This window comes from Diprion similis, chromosome 8 (genome assembly GCF_021155765.1).
Source record: "Diprion similis isolate iyDipSimi1 chromosome 8, iyDipSimi1.1, whole genome shotgun sequence".
Lineage (NCBI taxonomy): Eukaryota > Metazoa > Arthropoda > Insecta > Hymenoptera > Diprionidae > Diprion > Diprion similis.
In genome coordinates this window covers 4,778,330-4,801,722 of record NC_060112.1, presented here as the reverse complement: position 1 = coordinate 4,801,722, position 23,393 = coordinate 4,778,330, and the positions used below count along the sequence as shown (strand labels likewise).

At 44.9% G+C, this 23,393-nt stretch overlaps 1 protein-coding gene across 2 annotated transcripts in view; it reads left to right on the top strand.

Annotated features, from left to right (window-relative positions):
* The first annotated feature begins 2,744 nt into the window (after positions 1 to 2,744).
* Positions 2,745 to 23,393, top strand: part of LOC124408485 (NHS-like protein 1) — a 52,267-nt gene continuing 31,618 nt past the window's right edge. The window contains exon 1 of one of the 2 annotated variants that reach the window (XM_046885434.1): positions 2,745 to 3,681. In XM_046885434.1, coding sequence (XP_046741390.1) covers positions 3,396 to 3,681 — 286 coding nt within the window. In that variant the 5' untranslated portion in view covers positions 2,745 to 3,395. The remainder of the gene's footprint in view (positions 3,682 to 23,393) is intronic. The other variant, XM_046885435.1, reaches the window with a different exon arrangement.

The following is a 23,393-nucleotide window of genomic DNA, read 5'->3' as shown; positions in this document are numbered from 1 at the left end:
TTACAGTAATTTCATAACACCTTGAATCGTTGCATCTACTCCGGGATTTACATAATTATCTTTTCCAATATCACAGCTCACTACAGAATCTCACTATCATGCCTGAAAAATGTGTGGAATGACCGTTGTTATAGTTCATTATCAAATCGATTATCGCTTAGTATCCGTCTCGCATTTTAGGTAAAAGCCTTGATTTGATTGATCGAAAATATTCGAATACTTATGTATGCTGAGGATTATTTCAGGACGCGAGTAGTGCTTAGAAGGCGGTTGTTTTTTATCTTTTAAAATATGAAGAATAATTTGGGCACCTAGGAAAATTCTTAGTATTGGTTACTACACACTTTTTAACTGGGGTACAAAATAAAAATAACTCATTTTCTAGCTTCAACCAAAAAATCGAGTATATTACTATTCGTTTTGATTATGGTGATTCATATCAAACAAAGAGATTTAATGTCACAATAACCACGGTATTTATAAGTCTCGACGATGTGGAATATTGCTGAAATCAATTATTGGTGCACTATATCTGTGATGACTACTAGATCTTTTTAAATAAGGTAAAACGGGTCATTTCACCCTTTGTAACAATATATTAAAATGAAAAAAAAAATCAATTCTCATCGTATTTCCGTTATCCGAATCAATCCGTTCCTTCCTCATGTCCGCGCGCGTTTTCTACCCCATTTGATACCCGAAATCTCTACAGCTAGTACCGCTACCAACAAGCCGTGGTAAGTTTAGGCGCGATCGCGGGATTCGCGATTCGGTGGATCATCGCTAATCGCGAAAGATGGCGCTGATTGTTGGAAGAATGGATAACTGACGGGGAAGTGACGCTCGAATAGTTCAGTCTGATCGAGTCTACGGTAACAATACCATCGCCGCGGATCCTCTTACAAGGAACATTAGTTTGGTGCCCCCCTCTGATTTCGTTGAGACTCATGTATGTTGTAAAACATTAAAAACTAAGAGAGACTTATTATTTTTTTTTATCTGCAAAAAAACGGTTTAGAGGGGTGAAAACAACCCCCAAAGATGGGCACTTAACGGAGTGATTTCTTAATGCGCTTCATGTATTGGAATGAAACCAACACTGAAATGTTTTTTTAATGAATAGGAAAACTTCAGCGTTAGTTTCATTCAAATCCATCAAACGCATCAAGATTATAATCACCTCGTTGGGTTCCCATCTTTGGGGGTCGTTTTCACCCTTCTAAACCGTTTTTCTGCGGATAAAAAAATACGTCTCTCTTAGTTTTTAATTTCTTACAACATACACGAGTCTCAACGAAATCAGAGGGGGACACCAAACTGATGTTCCTTCTTAGATATCCTTATCTTCCTCGATTATCCTCTCAGTTGAGTCTCTGTTCCTCTCCTCTCTAATTACAAACAGTAGGTTCTCGCCAGTCGATCGAACTTCCGTAGGTTCACGCGTTCAAGGAACGCGAATGAACCTCGGGGAAGCTCTCCGTATGCGAGACACAACCATTGATCGTACTCTTAACACCTCATACACTCTTGACAGAACTTTATTACTGTACTAATAAGGGGTTTTTATGGCTCAGCGGCTTTTTCCCAGCGAGCCAATAAATTACAACAATTTTCCTTGGCTCAATTGAGTGGTGGATTAATTCATTTCGTTCCATATTTCATCCTACAATCCCAATTATTTTTTTCATATAAAATCACGGAACCCTTTCATGTTGGAAAGTTTTTCGACTCTACATCCACTGTTGTTCATTTACTGTTCTTCATCACTTTTTCGCACTCGTGGGGGTCCAATTAGTAAAGACAATGTCATACAAATCGATTCTGAGACAAAAGATTTTTTTTTACCAGAAAAAAGTAAGGCTAGCCCCTTTGGATTTTGGTGAAAATTTTGACGATTTTGAATAATTCTGGAATCAATTCTTTGATGCACTGTATTATTTACAAGTAATTTTACGAGAGGAATTGATTGTATTAGCACCAGAATCACGACTTTACATGTAACCTATCAGAATTTCTTCTTCGTGCATTCGCTTACACAGCAGCTGAGGCAGGGCCTGCCCAGAGTCCCAAAAATATCGTGAGCTTAATCGGAAACAACTAATCGATAGTTACAGGACTGTTACCGGCTGCATAACCGCAAATGTACCCCAAATGTCGAACTGTGGTCGAACTCCTTATTATTCTTTATGAGAAAAGAAGAGGAAATTAACTATTACTATGATTCATTCCATATTGTTAGACTCTTGTTTACGTATAACAGCCCTTATCATTTTACAACTATTTTTGTGTTTCAAGATGTACGAAGAAAATGACTAAATACCCTTGAAAATCGGATATTTCTTATTATACGAGCTCATTTTACTTCCTTAATTCCTAAAAAATGTCGCTATGATACAACGTGGCGCAGTCGTTTCTAATACAGGATGCCATCCATGTGATCTGAATGAAAAAATTCTTAAAAATACTCAAAATTCGCAGCTATAAATTTAAAAAAAATTTCAACGCTTCTACACACATTAATAGAATAAAATTAATAAAAATTTGTATTTCCCGCCTATTACGCTGAAGTAATAGTCGTCAGTTTGTAGCGTCTGTCGATAAACGTGCGTGCTACCATCGACAAAACAGACTCGGCAACTTTGAACTTATCTACAACGCAGGTTCTGGACTCGAGTCGCTTCCATTGGGCAACGTCACGACGCCGTGAAAGCGGGTTTCAGGTTCAAAACGAAACGGCGCCGGCCGGCAGCCGCCAGGACGGCCGGAGTCTCCGCCTGAACGCACTTCGCGTACGACCGCCGGGTGAACCGCTTCCCAACGGCGAAGAAAATGTAGAATTTCAAAAGACGCGAAAGTCCGAAATTCCCCTTCCCGCGATTCGTTTATCACCGGTAAATCCGCACTCGATAGTTCCGCAAAAAAGTTCCCTATTATTTTTCGCATATCTGAAATGAATTTCCGAATTATTGGGGTTAACGGATGTAAAATACTCGCGAATTTCTTACAGGAGGACAAGTGCATCAACAAGAATTTGTTTAATCATTTTTAATGGATAAAAGATAAAAAACAAACAAACAGCTCGAATTACGTTCTAAACAACACACAGTGTACACGTTTCATTCCCTCATACAGTTCATGTACAACAAGTGTTCGGTGTGTATGATTTGTTAGTATAACGGTGAAGCGCTAAATACACTGTGAAAATGTGTGAAATCAAATGGGGAAATCCGGCAAGTGCAACGAAAGCAGGATCCAACAATGAAGCGTGTATTCGATGAAACCTACCGCGATGGGCCTGAGTTGAAAATACGTGAGAAAAAAAGAATCGACAATCGTTGATAAGAAGACCCACCCGGATGTTATGATCGTTAACAAGCTAGAATTAGCGAATCGAGATGCCGTTCGTCGCCAGAAAAGTGGAACCGCGGCTGCTCTGCAGGGGCCACGTACCCCCGGGCCCCTCTTCGGGGACCGCCGGGGCCGAGTTGGATTCCGTCGCTCACGGGGCCCTGACAGGTTGCCTGAAGCAGCTCGCCTGCGTGCTGACTTTGGCCGAAGACATCTTCGCCGAGCTGACCTCCGAGCTGACTGCCATAGCTGACAGAAGCGGGGCCCTAAGGTTGAGGGTCGACAAGGTCGACGAGTGTCTGGCAACGATCGACCCGAAGAAGGTCCCAGTCCGTAAGTAAATCCTTATTCCGAAAATCAAGGGGATGAGCCTGAAATTTTTCGTCTGTTATTGGGTGGACGTTCCGACCGGGCGTGGGAAACGATTATCTCGAGACCTCAGGCCAGTTTCACCCAAGAAGTCTGCTTGCTCTTCCACGCCTACTCTCGCCTCCCCAACAGGCCCCTCGCCTTCGGGCCCGACAAAGAGCGCCTTCTTGTTCCCGGTGAGCACGCGGGCTCCGATATGCGCATATGCAAACAGTATCCACTTTCCGTTCGCACAATGCAGCTGCGAACGAAGCGAAATTGCGATTGTGACTTCGTTGCGTTTGTTGGCCACACATTGAGTCTGGTTCCTTAAAAATGAGAGTAGTGGCGGAGATAAGATGCCTGCAAAAGCAGTGTTGGCGTGATCGGACGCTAATTCGGGTCACCATTGCAGATATTACATTTTTTTAGATCACCAAGCTAACCGGTGGATTTGACCCTTGACCCCCCTGGCTCGCAAGCTTTCTCGTCAGATTGCACGGAAGTTTCGATGCTGCATAAGCACACTTTCTAGTCGCTGCAGTACACAGCGCGGGAAATCTTGAACGTGCGACGAGATTCGCGATGGATTTCGATCAGAGAGCCTTGTGTTCCCATGCAAAGATATCCGCAATCCGGATCGTATAGACAGTCTGGCTGCAGCCTTATACCTGCGTCAGCTGCATCCGAGGCCGCCTTTTATCTTCCCTTCCTCTCTTTCTCAGTGTTATGCAGTCTTTTCGGTAAGGGAAGTCTCCACATTCGTTTCTGTCCGTTTTTTCCCAAGTACTAGCAGTTCAGGTTGGACACACCGAAGACCCTTCGAGGGAAGGATAGGACGGAGTCTCTGGGGCCGAAGGAACTTAAGCTGTTTGCCGATGGAAGCCATAGATCTATTTTGCCATGACTCTTTCCGCATCCACTCACTCCGTCCAGGAATACACACCCAAGCCATACCAGTGTCCTCCGTCTCATCAGCGCTCGTAAAAATACAAAACAAGTTTTGAAAAGTACACGCGGCATGTCTGCCGGTGGATTTTGCACACAATGGCAGTTCGTAGCGAAAATTTTTTTCCGTCAATTTTAACCGATGGTCGTTCAGGATCGATCATCCAAAGTCTTCTTTAGAATGCTATTCCTGATTTTGAACAGCCGCAGTTGATGAACCATTGCTTCATAAAATTGGATCACTTTGTATGGTTATCGTGTCCTGGACTTCAACCCCAGTCTGATAAAAATGAGATCATTTTACTCGGCCAGACAAATCTTGAAGAATTAACCGAGAAAACCGCGAAACGCCATAGAGTAGAGTGAGAGTAAACTCTGTTACGTTTTTACCCTGGGAATATAAAAAAAAAACAAAAAACAAAAAGAAATAAGAGAACGAGAAAGGGAGAAAAAGAGGATCGAGCTTAGGCCCCCCAAGCGTACGTAAAAAATACTTCCGGCTGTTGTAAAATGAAACGTTGAACAACTCTGGATCTAATCTGGTATCCACACTGTATATACCGTGTGTACACACAGACACACGCGGCGTTAGTGGCAATCGGCTTTACGAGCCACCGATCTCTATCTGGCCTCATTTGATCAACGATATTTATCACATACATCAGTTGTAATACACGAACGGGTTTTTTCTCTCATCCATTTTATATTTATCAGAGATTCATACATTATGGACGTTGTGTACCTACTCATACCTGTAATTACACCAACTCGTGGGCGGGCCCAAACCCGATATCACGTATCGTGAACTGTGCCAGTAATGACATTGCATGCTACAGCTTTGCCATCGATCGTTACCCGGTGTAGAAAAGAAAATCGTCGATATTTCTCATCCAGTGTCCGGAAGAGTTCCGCAAACTATTCAAACCACGAATTCTCAGAAATATCGTCGGTCAAAAAATTAGCCAAAGAATTTCGGCATGCAGCACGGATTCCGAAACGCGGTAAGGTTAGTCGAGACTTAGCCACAGGTAGCTGGCGCTTTCCTTTCTTCTCTTCTCCATTTCCCCTCTCATTTTCGCATTCTGCTACTGCCAGCATTACTTTCATGTTACTTGCTGCTGGGAATTTCTTACCAGCAAAGGGCGAGCAATCTTTATGGCCGAGTATTAAGCGAGTTGGCTTGGTTAGCGGGGATTCTGTCTCTCGTACCGGCTTTCATAACCCGACCGGCTCTTGAGCACCTTGGACCTCGGGATTAATCGAACTCCAGTGAATGGTGGCTCAGCTTAGCCACCACGTAACTTCAAGCACGCATTCCTACTCTTATAGATTATTCGGGTTGATCCCCCCTTCGATACCCACGGAATTATGGTAATATTCCAGACCTTGTCTAGCTCCGTTCACATCTCTCACGCGTCTTCCTCAGATCGTCCGGCAGGAATCAACCAGTATAATAATTTCACATCGATTCCATCCATGATCACTGCAACAGGTGTGGAACAATCGTAATTAAGTGATCCAGTTTTTTAAAGACATTGTATTAAAATTCTCAAACACTTTTGTAACTTACAATTAGTAAACTTGAGAGTGTGACCAGCAATGTCCATTGATTAACCCTGGTGGACACTGCAGTATTCTGCGAGAGATACGTTTCATGCACTTCATCCGCAGTACCTCCGTGAGATGTGTTGACACCATCACGCAATGCCTTATTTAAAACGGAAAACATCTCTGGAGAAGATCAGAAGATGTTATATTTATGAAACTTATTGATATGATCAATTGTCAAGGGACAAAACCAGACGGTAATTTGCCAATGTCAACGGGGGTCTAAGCTAATCGTTATCGACGATGAAATGCTGGTGTCATGTCGTTGGACGGAGTCATGCAGCTACTGATCACGAACCATGACAGAGCCGGTGCAAACGTGATATTCGCGTAGAGTGACATTCCGTGTCGCAGGTGATAACCGAAACCCCTTTACCGTGCGTGTATAACGCAGTTGCACATTGGTTGGAGGAGTTGCAGCAGTTGGCCGTGTTTATTCAGCTCAGGTTTCGCGTTTGCTATTCCGCTTGCGGGGGTCATGCGTATACATAATATACATATACATATATATAATATGGATTATACTGCAGTTGGTGTTCGGCTGTCCGCAGAAACTGCAGCGGAGATTCGATTCAATGCTTATCTTATCGGCCCCCTGCGGGTTCGATACCTACCACTGACACAGGCTTGTTTTAATTTCTTGTGGCCGTCTGTTGCGAGTGTATGTGCGCCTCGAGATCGCTAATAGTTCATTAATCACCCGCTATAATACCTTGCATGCGCGATAGCGCAGCGACACTTGGTTGGATGCCGGGAAGTGGCATGAGGAATGGAGCCAGTCGCTTGACCCTCTCGATTGAATTAGATTAATTGACCAAAAGCGAGAAAAGGAATTGGAATTCGTGGTTAGAAGGAGGAAATTGACGTGGGAAAGTTTCGCTTTCCTTGACTCCTCCTTCATGAACTGATAAAGTGCGATTACCGCGTTCTCGGGTCGTTGATGATGTACGGAATATTGAAGAAAATAAACTACATTCGGTGATACAAGCTGCGGTCGATTTTTTTGCTCGCTGTTCTTTTCGGGAAAGAGGAAGTGCCCGTCGCTTTTTTGACGTCTCAGACAAAAACCGTGGCACACGCCCTTCGGGTACTAAAACGGTACAACAAAAACTTCCATTTCTATATCCAGCGCGTTGCCTGGACCACGTGACTGCTTTAGAAGTCATTAAATACACTCAAGATTCCCAACAAGTGATGACATTCATCCAATCACATCTGTGAAAGATCCAGACGTACTCTCTTAAGCGTTGCGTATGGATCATGAGACAAACATTAGACGACGACAGAGATTAATGGTAAGATATTTCGTGACTACCGCTGACTGCTAGTACAGAAAATTTTTGGGCCTTATGCGGCCACGTCGCTGTGTTCAAAAACGTGCTACAAAATTCTCTACATCTGCCCCGCAGTCGAGTCGGGGTTGAATGAGGTGGCATGATACGCGTTTCGAACCCTCTGCAGGGCTGCAGGGGCCGCTAGAAGGGGGTCCTGGGCCCTCGGGCCCCCTGTTAAGGAAAGAAACGGGTCTCCGTCAGCTGTGGAAGAAAAATTCTTCATGGCGAGCGAGTAACTACCGGCTGCCGTTCGTTGCCACGTATAGGTATACCTGTAACGTATAGTTTGACGGTGATTTCGTACACGTGTGAATTCTTAGAAAAATGTAGTATAACGATTGATTTCTGAGTGGTTAAAAATTTGTATGGTCATGTCTATCCATATTTCTATAAATCAGAATCATTATTAATGGCGCGATATCTTGATAGTTACAACGTTTATTTATACACACATATGAGTAAAAGTAACTCTAATTAAAAAAAAGATCAAGGATATCATGAATATTGTTGTATACGAAACTATATACATGTAGGAAAATAGTACAAATCTTTTCGGTTAACTGCAAAATCATCATCATCATAGTATAAGAAGCTGTATATGGAATGTACTATATTTATTGCACCATAAAGCTAGCGCAGCACTCTTAATTATTTGCTTATGAACTCTCGTCATTATCCTAATGTTCAAAGTCAGATTGCAATGGTTCGTATCAATAGCAATATCCAATTAGCAATGTTATATTGAAATGGCTGAAGAGCCTTGTATAAGCCGCACAGTAATTCAACATGAAACTATTTTTTTCTGGCCATAACACGAGTTCAGACTACCATGTCTCTATCTCAAATACAATATTATAATAATTCATACTATTATACCATGATAGTTACTTTTAACTGTAAAATATAGTAATCACTTCTAGTCGCCCTGTTTTATATTTAAAATATTGTAAATACAATTGGTATTATTTTCTAAGCGCGTGGCAGCTTCAGCCGTCGGGAAAACACCAAGAAAACGGTCTCTCATTGCAAATTCGGTACTCTTGTGTTTCTCATGCCTACTTCTTTTCGATCACGAAATGGATTTATGCCAACAATTTCACCCTCCGATCACCGATGAATCTTGTGTCTGGAATCGGAGGGGAAATTCCGCATTTCCGTGCCGCAAATCGAAGCAGTAAAGCGCACGTGCGGTAAAGGCGACGAGGGAGAGAGATCGTGTCACGGATGGCTAAAATTAAACGGAAAGTATATAGCGGGTATACCGATCCCCGCCCCGTTGCTACACCACTCGTTCGGCGTACCAGCTGGCAGCCGGAAGTCAGATGAAGATGAAGAGGAATAAGAAGAAACGGGCGGGGAAATAAAAGGCTGTTCCTTCCTTGCGTCGGTTCCAGGGGTGCCGAGAAACGTTCGAGAGAGGGGACAAACGAACGGCAAGAACCGTTGCAGTGTCCCACTTTTATTATTCTTCTTCCTTACTTGCGTTCTGACGTGTGTGTGCATTTTACTCACACTTGCACTCTCGATTACCCTCGAATAGCAGTCGTCGAAATTCTTGGCTATACAAACCGGAACACTAATCGAAGCTACAGGAACTAGGTTATTTGAATGGATAATTGCACGGCATATTTGTACTTTCTTAATGAATTTCGTATCGTGAATTAAGGTTATCTAAAAATAAGTTGACTCTAAACTCACCACTAAACTCTTGAATAGCCTAATTTTAAGATTCCTGGATTTTACTGAAAATTGAAAGTAATTTTATGAAACTTGATGAAACTTTGAATCTTCGAAGCGACTTTAGTTTCAATTAAAATATCCACTTGCGCATACTATGATGAAAATGAAAGTGACACAAAAGGAATAAAAAACGGAAGAACGAGAGAAAAAGTTCATTCTGCTTTCTATGTACCCAGATAAAACAAAAATAGCTCACGGTTTTAACTTTCGACGTGAATTGTCGCAGGTGAAAATGTCTCTTCCTGCAGACGCTTGGGCAGGTCAACCGTGGCATCAGGTGTGTTTCAACGGTCAACGCCACCTGTTACCAACATCGACGAGGGCATAAAAATGGTGAAAAGCAAACGGTTTCTAACAAACGATGTTAAACAAACCGTTTATTCAGATTAAAAACTGCATCCGCTGAAACACCGAGTCTTGGAGTCTAAGAAAACGCAAAAAGCTTGTCGACAAGCTGCAGAAATAATCATCGACATGTGTTTTCCAGGTATTGAAAATCGCTTGTACGTCATACTCTTTACTCGCACATCGCGTGCCGGCGGGAAAAACAACACTGATCGCCAGAGACCAAGCCCTCGATTATTAAGTTACCATCTAGTATCTTCCCGTTGCACGCGGGCTTCGAGACTAGCTCACGCTTCATGCGTTGAATGATTTTGTCCGGATTTTACCACCCATTTTTGTTCCACCGATCGACCGGCTAAGCCGAGGACCGAGGTCGAGGGAATAGCTCGAACACGCGACGCCCCAGGTTATTGACATTCCGTACACTCGCCCCTCGTGCAATCTTGTCGATGGACAATCCGGAAAAGCCCATGAATTATACGAATACATATATCTACAATAATAAGAGGATAGAACGGATTAAACGCCCGGATTTTCCCGGCTCACGGTGTCGTCATACCAAAGTTTTATTATACTTCACTGATTGTTTAATTTTTCATCAATTTTCACCTGGTCCAAGGCGTGGAGAAGGCAGTTCTCGCCTATTTAGTTATTCTTCTTAGGCGTCGGTCATACTGTGCAGTGGCAATCGCTGATCGGCTCCGGTTTGCCGGGGTGAAATTGAAAGTTTAAATACAGAACGGGCGTGCAAATTCCAGTTCGATCGTATTAGCTTCCACTGCACCGTTACCTGCAAAGTCTGCACGGGCCCCCTACATCAGGTTAAACTGTAAAAGTTGTCGGGGTCCGTGATCTGCCCCCAGGGTATTTGCCTCCTCGGTAACGCTTCGATTTAGAGGCGACCGTAACTGAATGTGGGAGAACCCGGCATTATGCTCGAAAATCGACTTATTGTCAGCAAATTAAATCCCCATTCAAACCGAGGGGCACGACTCGTAATTTATGTTTGTCAGGCAGTCAATGTGGGACCTTAATTTCGCCTGTGACCGAGTTTGATCCCCGTTTCAAAAACCCAAATGTAGGAAAGTCGAAGTGCTCTTTGAGATTTAGAGATTGCAGGTGAGAAGAAGATGAAGAACACATGGCGCACCTACTCTTCTCTGGATTCATGACGTGACGATTGTTCTGATTTCCGGGTCTTACAACGAGTCTTTGAATGTACTCAGGAAGACTCGTGGTCAGGGCACAATGGCTGTCCTGACACAAGCTATACAACAACAACGATACCCACAACAAAATGCCACATGTTACGGGTCTGCACAATATGCGTGATGATACGGGAGTTGAAAAGCGTCGAGAAGCAAGCCAAATGTCGTACAATGTTGGGTTCTACTTTGTTAGATACCGAGCAGCAGCAGCAGCAGCAGCAGGTGACGTCTCTATCGCACCCGTGCGTGATGGGCACATTACCATCGCTTAGGTATCATCAATATTAACTTCTGCCACGCGATCGGTTTGATTTTACAGCCGGCCCGATTGCCGTTAAATTATTCACGAAAATATCAGGAGAAGATGAAGGGAAGCAAAAGAGACGGACCGTAAAACTCGGTGATTTCTCTATCTCTAATCGAAAGAACAGTTATTACAGTTGAATACGAATTCAAGCACCGAATGACGAGAAGGGTAGAATGAAAATGCGATAACTATTTTCCGATACGGACCCCGGGGGTAAATCGTTCGTTAAATCAATCCGCAATGTGTATCAATTTAATCGGCGTATAATGAATACAAAATCGGCCCTCTGTGCTCGAGTGTTTCCAGTTGAATTGACGGTTCAGTAAGCCCAGTGCGCCACGTCGGTCTGTTGTTCCGTTCTGCAGAAGAAAATATATTCCATTGTGTTTTGATAGAGAGGGAATACCGCCTGCGGTTTTGGTGCGGTGAAACGGGACGGGGAAGGCAGCAGCAACATATGACATCCGAAACGCGGTGCTGCAGTGAGAGAGAAAAAGAGAGAAACAGAGAGATATGAAGATGAAAAGAGAAGTGGAGTGCAGCAGTGCAGTGCATGTTCGCCAGGTAGCTGATGCTGCCGCAGAATTCAAGCAGATGTTATATCCGCCTGCCATATAGGTATACTGCACTCGCACATATTCACCCTGCAGACGATTCGGCTGCGTGACGCTTGTCGATTCAATTTTGCCGCGATGTGTAGTCGTGCGGCTGTGTTATATAGTGAAATGAAATGAAATGAAATGAAATGGAATGGTATGAAATGAAATCATTGTGGCATGTCTCAGCGTGACGTGACTTAGTTTGCCGGCTTGGTGTGCCACGGATTGTTAAAAAGGAATCCCATTCGATGGACTCTCTCACAGTCAAATGCGAGATTATTTCAAATGACGTAATGGAAATCTGATTCGGCATACTATTCGACAATAACAGAGTCGTTTAAATATAACAGATATATGGTTATTGTTTGGAAATATTTTGCAGTCTGTGTCGACGATGTGAAATCGTTTTCAGAATTTCATTAAAACCACTTGATTTATTTCCAGGATTTGGAAGGTTGAATCGAAAGATGACCACTCTTATGAAGTCTGGTAAAAATCACGTCCGGCTACCGCAAACCTTGCCTAATTCCGATCTTCAGGATCTGCTCCACTTAGGTACTAGTCATCGAATTCGAGCGGTAGACGTTGTATCGAAGTTTGAAAACACGGACGACGAAACCGAGGCTTGAACAAACAGCTATGAAAAACACCGCGGCCTTGAGTCTCGGCTTGCTTCCTTGTCCCAAAGGCAGAGACGCGATAGACGGCGGGTTTACTCATACGAAATTTGAACGCTCGTTGTCAGAAGGCGTAGCCGTATCGGTATATTGAATATCGTACACGAAGTTAGTCACGGTCGAGTGGTCAGCCCTCTGAAAAATGAACAATGCAAAATACCGGACGTTCGTTGAGCCTGGACGAATGAATTTTCAACGGTACCAGCGTTCCGAGTACAACCACCGATGTTCAAAGCTTCCGAGACTGATCACTTCTACTGTTTACTGTAATAATTCCCACACGAATGAAAGGGAACGAACAACAATTTTCCAAACAAAACCTTCGATTCGGTGACTCGCCCATTGCACATACATTGTAATAAACGATTATCCGGATCACAGGATTCATAGGTAGGTGAACACACGACTTGGACGCTTTACGATCTCTCGATTTCATTCACTAAACCAAAGTCTGAGAAGCCTGGCCAGTTCTCGTATCGCTGCACCTTGGTTTATCGCCGTTACCGGTAACCATGGGGATTATCAGGAGGCTTTTATCATGGCAAACAGAGCGTGACTCGCGACAGGTGAATCGCCGGCGCGACGTCCTCCACAGTGCAGCAGTGCTGCCGGCTGGAACTGCGAGTGAGGAAATGCAATTTTGGGAACTTGCTTGTGTCACACTTTAATGCACTCCTCCATCTCTCAAGGTCACTACAGCTTGCTTTTGACCTGGGTATAAGTCAATGTTGGCCTAGTCTTGGAACCTCGAGCTCTTCGGTTATTTCTGTGGGTAAATATTGCTCTCCGCTAAGGATAGGCACTGTGGTGATCTATGAATAGACGGATAGGAAATAGACTGGCCACTACTAGCTCCATGCAAACGAACCTATAGTGGGTCGTTTGCTCACCAAAGGCGACACGTCTCTTCGGCTTTTCTTGATGCCTGCTTCACGCGTACTCGATAAAAAAGTTTCGAAAGTTGAAATAATGGTCCGGTATTGAATTTCGACGAGCCGGTATCGCTGGATGATCGTCGGCTCCGGAAGCGGAAACACTTCAAAGACTTCCTCGATACGATATTAGATCCCACTCATTCTGTGGCAGCTTGGTGTTAGCGCCGTTCCAGCTTCTGCCTCTTTTCATCGCGTTTGTCTCTCTCTGTTCTATCAATCGATAAACAGAACTGGCTATTGAATCCACGGCTGAGCAATGGCTTACCGATGCACTGTACACACACGCGTATATGCTTGTATGCTCCAAATCAACAAATATCATTATCGCTGAACGCTCTTGAAACGCTGTCAGGCAGCAGTGGTTTTTCGTTGGAAAGTGAGGTCAGATCAGCGACCCCCAACAGTGCTGGTTCGACCTGGTCCTCTACTTTATACTGCAATATACCGGTTGAATTGCTCTCAATTTTCCATACTATGCCGAGACTTTCGTCCAGAGCTGGGGTTCTTCTGTTCATATTTTTGGTCATTCGGATTCAGTTTAATCGTCACTCGATTATCGGTACTAAATTTCATTTCAAGACTTAGGCACGTACGGTCGTTGAGTACGGTGGGAGTAAAATGACCGATGATTTTGTGGATGTGGGATCGGTGCACGCTCTTCACCAAGTGGGTGTGCACTGTGTGCGTAGACGTCGTTGTCTCTTGGTTACAAGGCACGTACGACGAGAAAGGCGCTCCCAGCTCCGAAGCATTCTTGCATCCTGTAATCCTCTCGATGCAGTGTATCCTGTCCCCCTTCATGGGGAAACTTACACGCCACACGGAATGGACCGACTCGTGCAGGCGAGCTCCTTCCGTTATAAAACTTGCGATGATCATCGGGCTTCAATGGCATTCGTTATCGGATATTGACAATGTTCGTAGGCAGAAATGAAGAAACTACTGGTTCGATTCCCAACCGAGTAGATATGCGCTGCAGTGATGTGGTGAAAAATAAAAATGAAATCAACTTGTAACCGATTTTTTTTAGGGTAAACAGCCATTGCCAATTTCGTTAGCATTCACTCACTGTCAGTTGTTGCCGATCAAAGCAGTTTTTTTGGCAGATAATTGCAGCATGTCCACTACTGACCGCTCTTCTATGGTTTCTTTGGAATCAGACGAAGGATCAAGCCTGTTTTCACTATCCCCTTTCAGATTCCTAAACAAAATCTAGTTTGAAACGAAAATTGAACCGGCTAAAGAATCTCCCTCAGGAATCCTGCAACGGGTTAAGGATAAACGTGCTTTGAAGTTAGGTTTCTTTATGTGGGTACCAGTACTTGCTCGAGAAGAATGGTCATGGAACGTTCGTTACATAGATATTTTTTTGTTAAATTTCTCAAGAACTGGTCACCCGATTATAGCCGCACCGACGCGATCGGTTCAACCGCGTATAGACGATACTGGTAACTCGTCACATTATGGTCAGACAGGAGGAATGACGTTCGGCTTCTGCAGACCCCATGAGTTCAATTACCGACCACGTACCGTGGCTCTACGTGTCGTGCAGAAAAGGATCAGCCATCGATATTAACGATTTGTTTTTCTCTTTATTTTCTTCTTGTGCAAAGGAAAATAAACAACAGACTGCAGTTTCGAGCCAAGGAAGCTGATAGCTTAAACGAAGCGAGGTTTGAACAGCACAAAAAAAACTGCACACACATATACGTAGATAGAGAAGGAGAAGAATAGAAACTGTTACCGACAAGGTGCCAGATTCACGCCGGGACGACGAAAGCGTGCGATAGTAAGACGCGATAATCTTTTGTGGAAAGGATCAAATTACGCCTGCAGGCTAGCTGCCGGAGCGGGTCTTCTAATTTTAATCTCTTAAGTACGGAATTTTTTCATCTTTTTCTCACGATCCTCAGACTATTGCCCCCTCGAGCATAACGCGTGAGCGTGATTTTTTTTTTATCCCCGGGGTGATTAAACGTTATATTACATGCGTCGAGGAGATGTACTGTGACCGAAACGAATGTGAAATTCAATTTCATTCTCTCTCTTGGTTTGGCCATTGACCAACTTTCGCGATTTCCGTAATCCTTCAAATTTTCGTTCGCAATATCCAGATAAGCTTTCTGCGGCTATTCTCCATCAACTACATTGACCGCCTCGAAAATGGTTGAGATAACAGGAGAAAATAGAATCCTTGCGGATACATATACGGCCTCGAAATAAAAGCAAAAGAGCCGAGCAATGCTCGCGTCCATTCCAGGGTCTGGCAGGAATGTCCTTAAGTTTCATATCTCTTGGTTGGTAGTTTCTCGGTAGCTGATATCTACCGGATTCTGCACGTATCTGATGCCATTTGCACAGGCTGGACCTCACACGCCCCACGTGTATTCGCGATCCCGGTTGTCGAACGACCTCACTCTCCACTTCACTGTATTCCACACTCGCACACTTGCCTCACTGATTCCGCATCCTTACTTGGATCGCGAACGTTTTTCCTGATTCACAATGTTCGATGTTGCGGTCTCTTAATCCTGATCAAGTCGGTGAATTGAATCGACTATCTTCACAGCGCTATAAGCCTAGAGAAGAAACAGATGGCCGGAAGAAGGTTAAGTTATTATACGAGGTTCTTATGAATTCTCACTTCAGAAGACAGAAAAGGCAGACTTCCGAATCAGGTGTGAATCGTGGATGCGAATGGTCGATGCTCAGGTTTATCGTTATATCGGATCTCATCAGTTCAAAAGTTCATAATTAACAGAGGATCACACTTTTGAGAGTTACTGTGAATTTGGACTTGTACCGTTCGTCTAACTCGCGAGAGTCCGCAGCAATGAGCGTGACATGCGGGACTCGGTTTTTTCTGGGCATAAAGTACACCGTATAATGGTAGGTACAGGCATGAAAACTCTAAACGTCATGTTCGTGCAGCCAAGAAACGCGTGCATACATGGTATATTTGATATTTTAACATCGCGTGACACAGAGATAGGTGGGTGGGCAAGTAGTGGTGCATGGATAGGTACGTAAATTGGTTTCTCAAGAGATCGGCCGACTCGGTACAAGCGCTATAAGAGATTACCATAGATTACCATACCCGCGTTCTTCCTCACCCGAGGCATATATTAGTTAAGCGTCGATTGCACAACTCTTTGAGGGACGTTGCAGTAGACTCTCACACTCCAAGAAGCCACGAGGTATAAACCTCCACACCTTGCGCAGCGTGAACCACCCGTGAACAGCTTCAGGCTCCTCACGAACACACCTCGAGCAGCCGAAGCCTTTTCACGAGATGGCTCCAATGCCATCTTTGCGTTTCCACGACGGGCCGGAAACCGTAACATAAAATCAAGATTAACGACACCCGGAGATCCGGAAGCGGAAATCTACCGCCCTTCTGATTCAGGAGTAGCTGGCAACAATGCGCCCTGACGAGCTCTGCGGCCTGTCATGATGGATCTTGATTACAATAAGCGTTGCATCTGCCGATGCAGGGCATTATACTGAGCTCTTTTTTCCCCGACGGACCCTGGCAGCTCGGCTAGGTGCCAGCCCGTCGTTTTAATACCCCTGCAGTGCAAGAAGTGGTCCGATGGTCAGCTGCCTGGAGGACCTGCACACACGTGCGTGCGTCGAGTGTGATCACCACACATGTGCTAAATGCAAAATCCACACGAGGGGGACTCTCGAAGGGGTTGAGTTGCCTGCCGTTCCGCCATTTCGGCGTGGCCTCTCCCTTAATTTTCTATCTCCCTATGAGCCACAGTGATTTAGCCGGAGGTACTTTCATCGACAGGTGCTAGAAATACCACGTTTCATTTCGTCGGGATGTTAGAAAGATTTTATTATACGATTTCGAAAGAGAAGACCAAACAACAGCAGCGTGAAACCAAGGTTCGAAACTGTGACTGGAGTCGATCAAGTTAAATTCTTTTACAGAACAATACTTTCTCAACGCGGGAAAAAATCGAGTTGAATCATTTTTTTAACTGCCAACTTGAGCTATAAATTAATTCTCTTCGGATATTCGTTGGAGATTAATTTTTCCCCAGCTTCTTACTGAATCGCAAACATTTTTTCATGCGTCAAATTTGTTGAAAATTCATTGCAAACTGTTTTTTGAGATTTTATTCGTAATAATGTATGTAATATTCGCAAAGAACTGAACATCTTCTATCTCAATATCCGAATCCTAATTTTTCCCTACACAAGGGAATGCAGATTCACTTGACAAAATTAAACTTCACGAACTTCAATTTTATTTTTCACACCTCTAGTTTAACAGCATCTGTTTGAATAATTTTTTGAGCGAACTGTACGTCTCGCATAGCTTTAATAAAACAACCAAAAAAGTAAGGGTGAAAAATGCACATAGTGTATCCACACGTGTCCATGGCGTTTTGAGGGTCGCCGAGCACTGCGAGGTATACCCATTACAAGTGTCAAAGATGCCCCGGAAGTGGCGAGGTTATCGAGTGCGTTTATCTCCTTTGAAAGGAAAACGGTCTCTTCTCACCTTTTCGCCGCTTATCTCCTTCATAGTCCAACAGCTCTACAAGGTACGCCGGGGTTTGTCGACGAAGGATCGTGGTTAAGAAATAGTGACCAACTTGACACAGATTGTGAAAGAGATATCCGGCCGACCAGCGAGCCTCGCTAGTCGCCACGTTTCAAGATAATGGCGTAAGGTCTGGTGGTCGTGTTGGTATCACAAGACACCGATCAGCTCTATTTCACCGCCTCACAAAATCCCTAATTAAATACCACGGTCGGAAGTTCTGAAGCTTCTATACTCCCACGCCTAGAAGTATAGTAAAAAAAAAGAAAGACCATAGTTTCGAAAACGTTTTTCACCTCCCCCCCCCCCTCACCCCTTCAAAGCCCGCATGTCTTCTCTGAACTGCTGGTAGCATGGACTTTAATGAAAATGCGAGGCACGTGATGTCTCCTCGTCGTCGCGGAAACGGTGTTTTGCTGGGTTGACCGTCCGTCTGGGCTGCACCAGTAGCCGCGGCAGCAGGGGGCGATAAATAATCGTGTAATATCGACTTTACTTCTTATCCATGATGGAGTCGGTGTGCGAGCAGTAAGCCTGCTGCACGCAGCCAGCCGCACACAGGCGCCGTAGCAGACTCTCGAAGCCAAGTGCCCCTCATGCCCGTTTTGCTTCTCAGGCGGCGGACAGAGAGTCGAATCCAAATAAGGAAATCGCTGCCGAGACAAGTGCGCAAGAGAACCCAGAACCCCAGGTGACCGATGAACCGGGGTCAACGGCCCACCGTAACGAATGCCTTTCGGGATACCCTCCACCCTGTAGCGTTCACCCTGGACAACGGCTTCTCCGGGAGGAGCTGGAAGCCTTCCTGGAAAATGGTCCACCGTACTCGCTGGATGAAACTAAGAATTCGACCTCGGGAAATTAGCTGAAACCATTAGAGAGACGACTCAAAGCGCGATACCGGACTGCAACTGTGCGATCGTTTTGCGGTTGACACTTGGCACCGGAGATTATATACCTTGTAGTCGCTGCATGGATCAGTGTGGTCTTATACGACCGTTAAGACCGCGGCAAACCGAATGCAGCTTTTACTCGCAACGATCTCAGAGCTGCTATGCTATCGCGTTACCTCAGTGCAGGAGACATGTTATTACAACGCTGCTGCTGGCCGCGTGGTAATCGTTCGGCCTCGACTGCGTCTTCCTCGAGCCCGAAGAGGCGATCAGGGTTCAAGCGCTGGCCCCTGAGGCAGGGTGGTCGGGAACGTGATTCTCGTTTTTCAGAAGCACTTCGTTCGCGTCTCCAAGCCTACTTTTGGACCACGCTGCACGCCGGTTTCCTGCGCAGCACTGTTACCATCACTCCACACCGCAGTCCCAAGAGATGTCCTGACTCCGGATGAAACTTTGTCGATTGCCGAGTGAATCAGTGGGCGGACCTGTTCTAATCGACTCACGGGCGCAGAGTAAAGTCATGCACCCTGACATGTGTGGCTGCAATCGGTGCGAGCTTAGACTGCTTTGCTCCGTCAAAATATACCGTATACGAAACCGAAGACCAAAAAGAAGCAGCTAAGAGGTGGAAAGAGAGTTCGGTGAACGTAGGAGGACTCTGAATGGACACGGCGTTACGCTGTGTGTTGTGTTCGGTCCGGTAACAGCCTCCCATTTACAGTTAGATGTGCATGTGTGCAGCTTGCAGGCAGTAGAATGCGGCTTTTGTCCCACGTTCCCAAGCCTCGTACTGCGGGCGTACGGCTCATTCAAACTTTGGAGAAAGAGAGCGAGAGAGAGAAAGTAAAGGAGAGATAAAAGTTGGTTTGAACGGCCTTCGAGGAGAGCGATGAATCTGCAAACGGTCCTTGGCGTAGCCTGGCGGTAAACTGTGCCAAGACTTTTTGTTCTTTCTTTATCTTCTTCCTTCACTTTTTTGGGAAAGGGAATATTTTGCGCGGGCGTAACACCGGCGGTGCAATGGCTTATAAGTCTGCAGCTGTGACGCGAGAAAAATTGCGATTCGCTCTTTTTACTTGGCAAATGTGCACACACTGTGCACCAAGAACATGACTTGGCTGAAGTCCAATTCAAAGTTCGAAAGTTCCTTCTTTATGGCCACGGTAGACAAAACTTTTTCATCGCAGATTTAACGGTCTCCGTTTTAATAGTTTCCTGAAGTTACGACATTCCTGACTGCACACAGCGATCAATCGCTCACTGGTCCTTAGCTACCTCTCACTCTTAGAATGGACTTTGAAAGTGTGTCGACACCGATGGATCGTGGATGTTGAACGAGACTCTTTGCGGTCACGTGAGAATTGACGGAGAGTTACGGTGATCGTACAGGCAGTTGGAAAATCACACCGAATGAAGGTAACTTCACGTAACGCATGTGGACACTTTCATTTACCGCCGGAGTTCATTCACTCCTCCTCGGTGACCGCCTGCACACTGCAGCGGTGCAACTTTTACAGGATAGCGTAGTAGCGAAGGGGATGCAATTTGCGAGACAACAGAAAAATTGGCCGGGATCCAGTCGAGTGGAGAAGTGGGCAGCATGGGGCGGTTCCACAAACTTCGAACAAAGGAAGGCTAGTAAAAGCGAAGAAAAGGGAGTGATCGGAAAAGGAGATGAAAGAGAAAAGAAACAGTGGGCACAGCACCGTGAAGTGGCGTGCAGCCTGATCGATGGTCGAGGTGTGACAACCAAGTTGTACGTGCCAACGACTGGAGCAGCTCCAAATGGCTTTCCGTGGTATCGAGTGCATTCGAATTTCCACAAAGGTGCACTTTACGTGGTAGTCAGGATCGGGTTTTGGCCAGGCTATTGGCCAAATTCCATTTCCTCTCCTAGACTCTCGGCTCAGTTTCAAGTGACGCAATCAACGCGTATGCAGCTTTGTACACCACTCGAAGCGGTTTTTCCCGGAGAGAATACTGGGAAAAAACCATGTCGACGATTAGTACGGGTTTTCGATGATGCTCGAAGCGATATCCCGAGGGCTGCGAAAACTGAAATTAGATGAAGAGGAAGGGAGGGATCAAGAGCGTAGGTCAAACAGAGCTTGGCTATGGAATCCTAGCTCTAGAGGAAAGGGAGAAATGCACTTTTAGCAAGAAAAACAAACCGAGTATGATATACCATGTATATTTACTCCTCGAGTGTCTCACCCTCGGGACAGAAAATAACCGTGCCTAATGCCTTCGGCTGAGAGAAGCTGAGGGTCGTGTAACTTTCCGGATCACTAACCTCGCGCTATCGTCCTTAGAGACCGCGACTGAATTCTACGTTGCATCGTCGGAGGAAGTTAGGGCAGAAATTTTCAAAAGCCGGTGTCGATTTATGCGGATGGATGCCGCAACGCGAGACTGAGAGGAGAATGACCGGACGGAGAGAGTAATCGTTTCCGGAAAATGTGAGAAGGAGGCTGAGGTTCTTGGGCGTGACCTAATTGCCCGTCTAGCTGTCTTCTCGTTAAACTTTCCCTCGGCGTGGTGCTTATTTACTTTGCATCCTCTTTCCCCACTTCACTAAACTTTACTCTGCTTCACTTTACTTTATTCAAAGCCACTCTTCCGTCTGCTCATCCACGCGCCGGCTGTCCGACGGTGAAAGAAACGGGATAGACTGTCGTTAGTGCGCACTGATATGCTTGCAGGGTCAAAATACTGCCGTGTTTGCAGTCAGAAGTGGCAGGCGCTATTTGACATTTCCGTATCTCCTGAAAGACCCGCTCTTCAAAGTCCCGTTTCTCATTGTTCTTACTTGCAGCTCAAACACTATTGGGAAAATGCTCATAAGCATAAGCATAAGCTTCGAGACGTTATTTAATTTTCGGAATAATAAACTGAGCGGCTTCAGCCACTTTTGGACTCTGTTTTTTCACCGGTTCCAGATTCGGAATCGGTAAAAAATCGAACCCCGTGTTTAGTCAAAGGTTGGGATGTCTGGTCTGAGCACCGAGTGTCAGTGCAGCTTAAGCGGCGGCTATTTTAGTTAAGTCTAGAAGATACATACCCGAGTGGGTACAAGAAGCGTGCGGGTTGTTCCTGGCCGGCCACCCCTTACGGTTCTATTTAAAACGTAAGACCAAAAGCAGTCGGTCGGGTATATATGCCCACTCAAGAAGTATAAGGTACTCGGCTTTGGAACCAAGATAGGCTCCTTAGTTTCTGGCAAATGTCCCGAAGCTAAACTTTCCTGTCTTATTTCAAGTCCGACTCGAATGTCCCGTAAGCAGTGATCCTCGAGTGCGTTGTCTCCTTACGAATTCAAGTGCTTCGGTATTCGTATACGTGCAAACTACATCCACATGGTATGCTGATTCTCGTTTAATTCCCTTTGTAGTATCGAAAAAGAAAAAAAAGAAAATGACAAAAATGCCTCTAAGGGGTATCAATGAGGACCGATTACAAGAAAATTTCTCCGTTTATACAGATACACGTTAGGGAGACTAAAATAAACCACTCGTCTTCAGCGCCTACTTAAACCCCTGCAAACACATGCAATGGGAACGTCTGGCACGCGTCAGAGGTAATTTTACCAGAGCTCTCTGTGAGCCGCATTGCCACGTCTTCGAGACGGCTTTGATAAGAAGAGGAGAAGAGAGGATGAAAGACGGTTAACCGGAATCGATGATGCATTATCGTTGAATAAATTGCCGATACTCCGGACCTCGTGCTGCGCTGATTTATTTGCACTCACGCGTTTGTCTGAATACTTCAGTCGTATCTTATTATTATGCTTCACGCTTACATTCAGTTTCATCTTCATTGTAACAAGCGATAAATGAATGCCGAAATATTGGCATTGGCCAGCGCACTTTGGCTTGTTATACTGTCAGAGGAAAATCGATTCCCCGAAATTGACTTTTGGCTTCCTTATGCGGTCGACCGTAATTTCGGGTGTTGGAGATACCCTGAGACGTATACGTACATCAGGGTACATATTTTATGGGTTTGGAAATTGGCCGTTCCTTTTCGATGAGGTGAGTCTTTCACGGGCGTAAAAATTTATACTACAAGCGCACACAACGCAGCACGATTTTCTCCAGGTTTAGGGAACTAAACATTGACTTTCCCTCGGCGACAGCGTATTATTATTGGTATACACTTTGCGATACACATATCGAAACAGCGATAAGAGCAACAACACAAATAATATCTAATCTAAAAAACGAGAATTCGAAGCTAGCCACACACCACAAATAACCTTTTATTGACCCAAACGTGTAGGGGTCGCACCTTTTCCGCGAATTCGTATCGATTCATGGATCTCTTGTGGATTTGAATCGTATTTGATTATATAGCACGATTTACTGCGATAAAGTAAATTCCCAGTAAACATTTATGTTTGTTTTCCGGATCAACGATTTCCAGTACGTATTCCTGATCCTGAATTTCCACCACGATAATTAGCAATCGCGCACGATTATTTGCTTCAAGTTTGTGCATCGTAATTGCTAATTTTACCTTACATGCGGCTTATAATCGATTAAAACT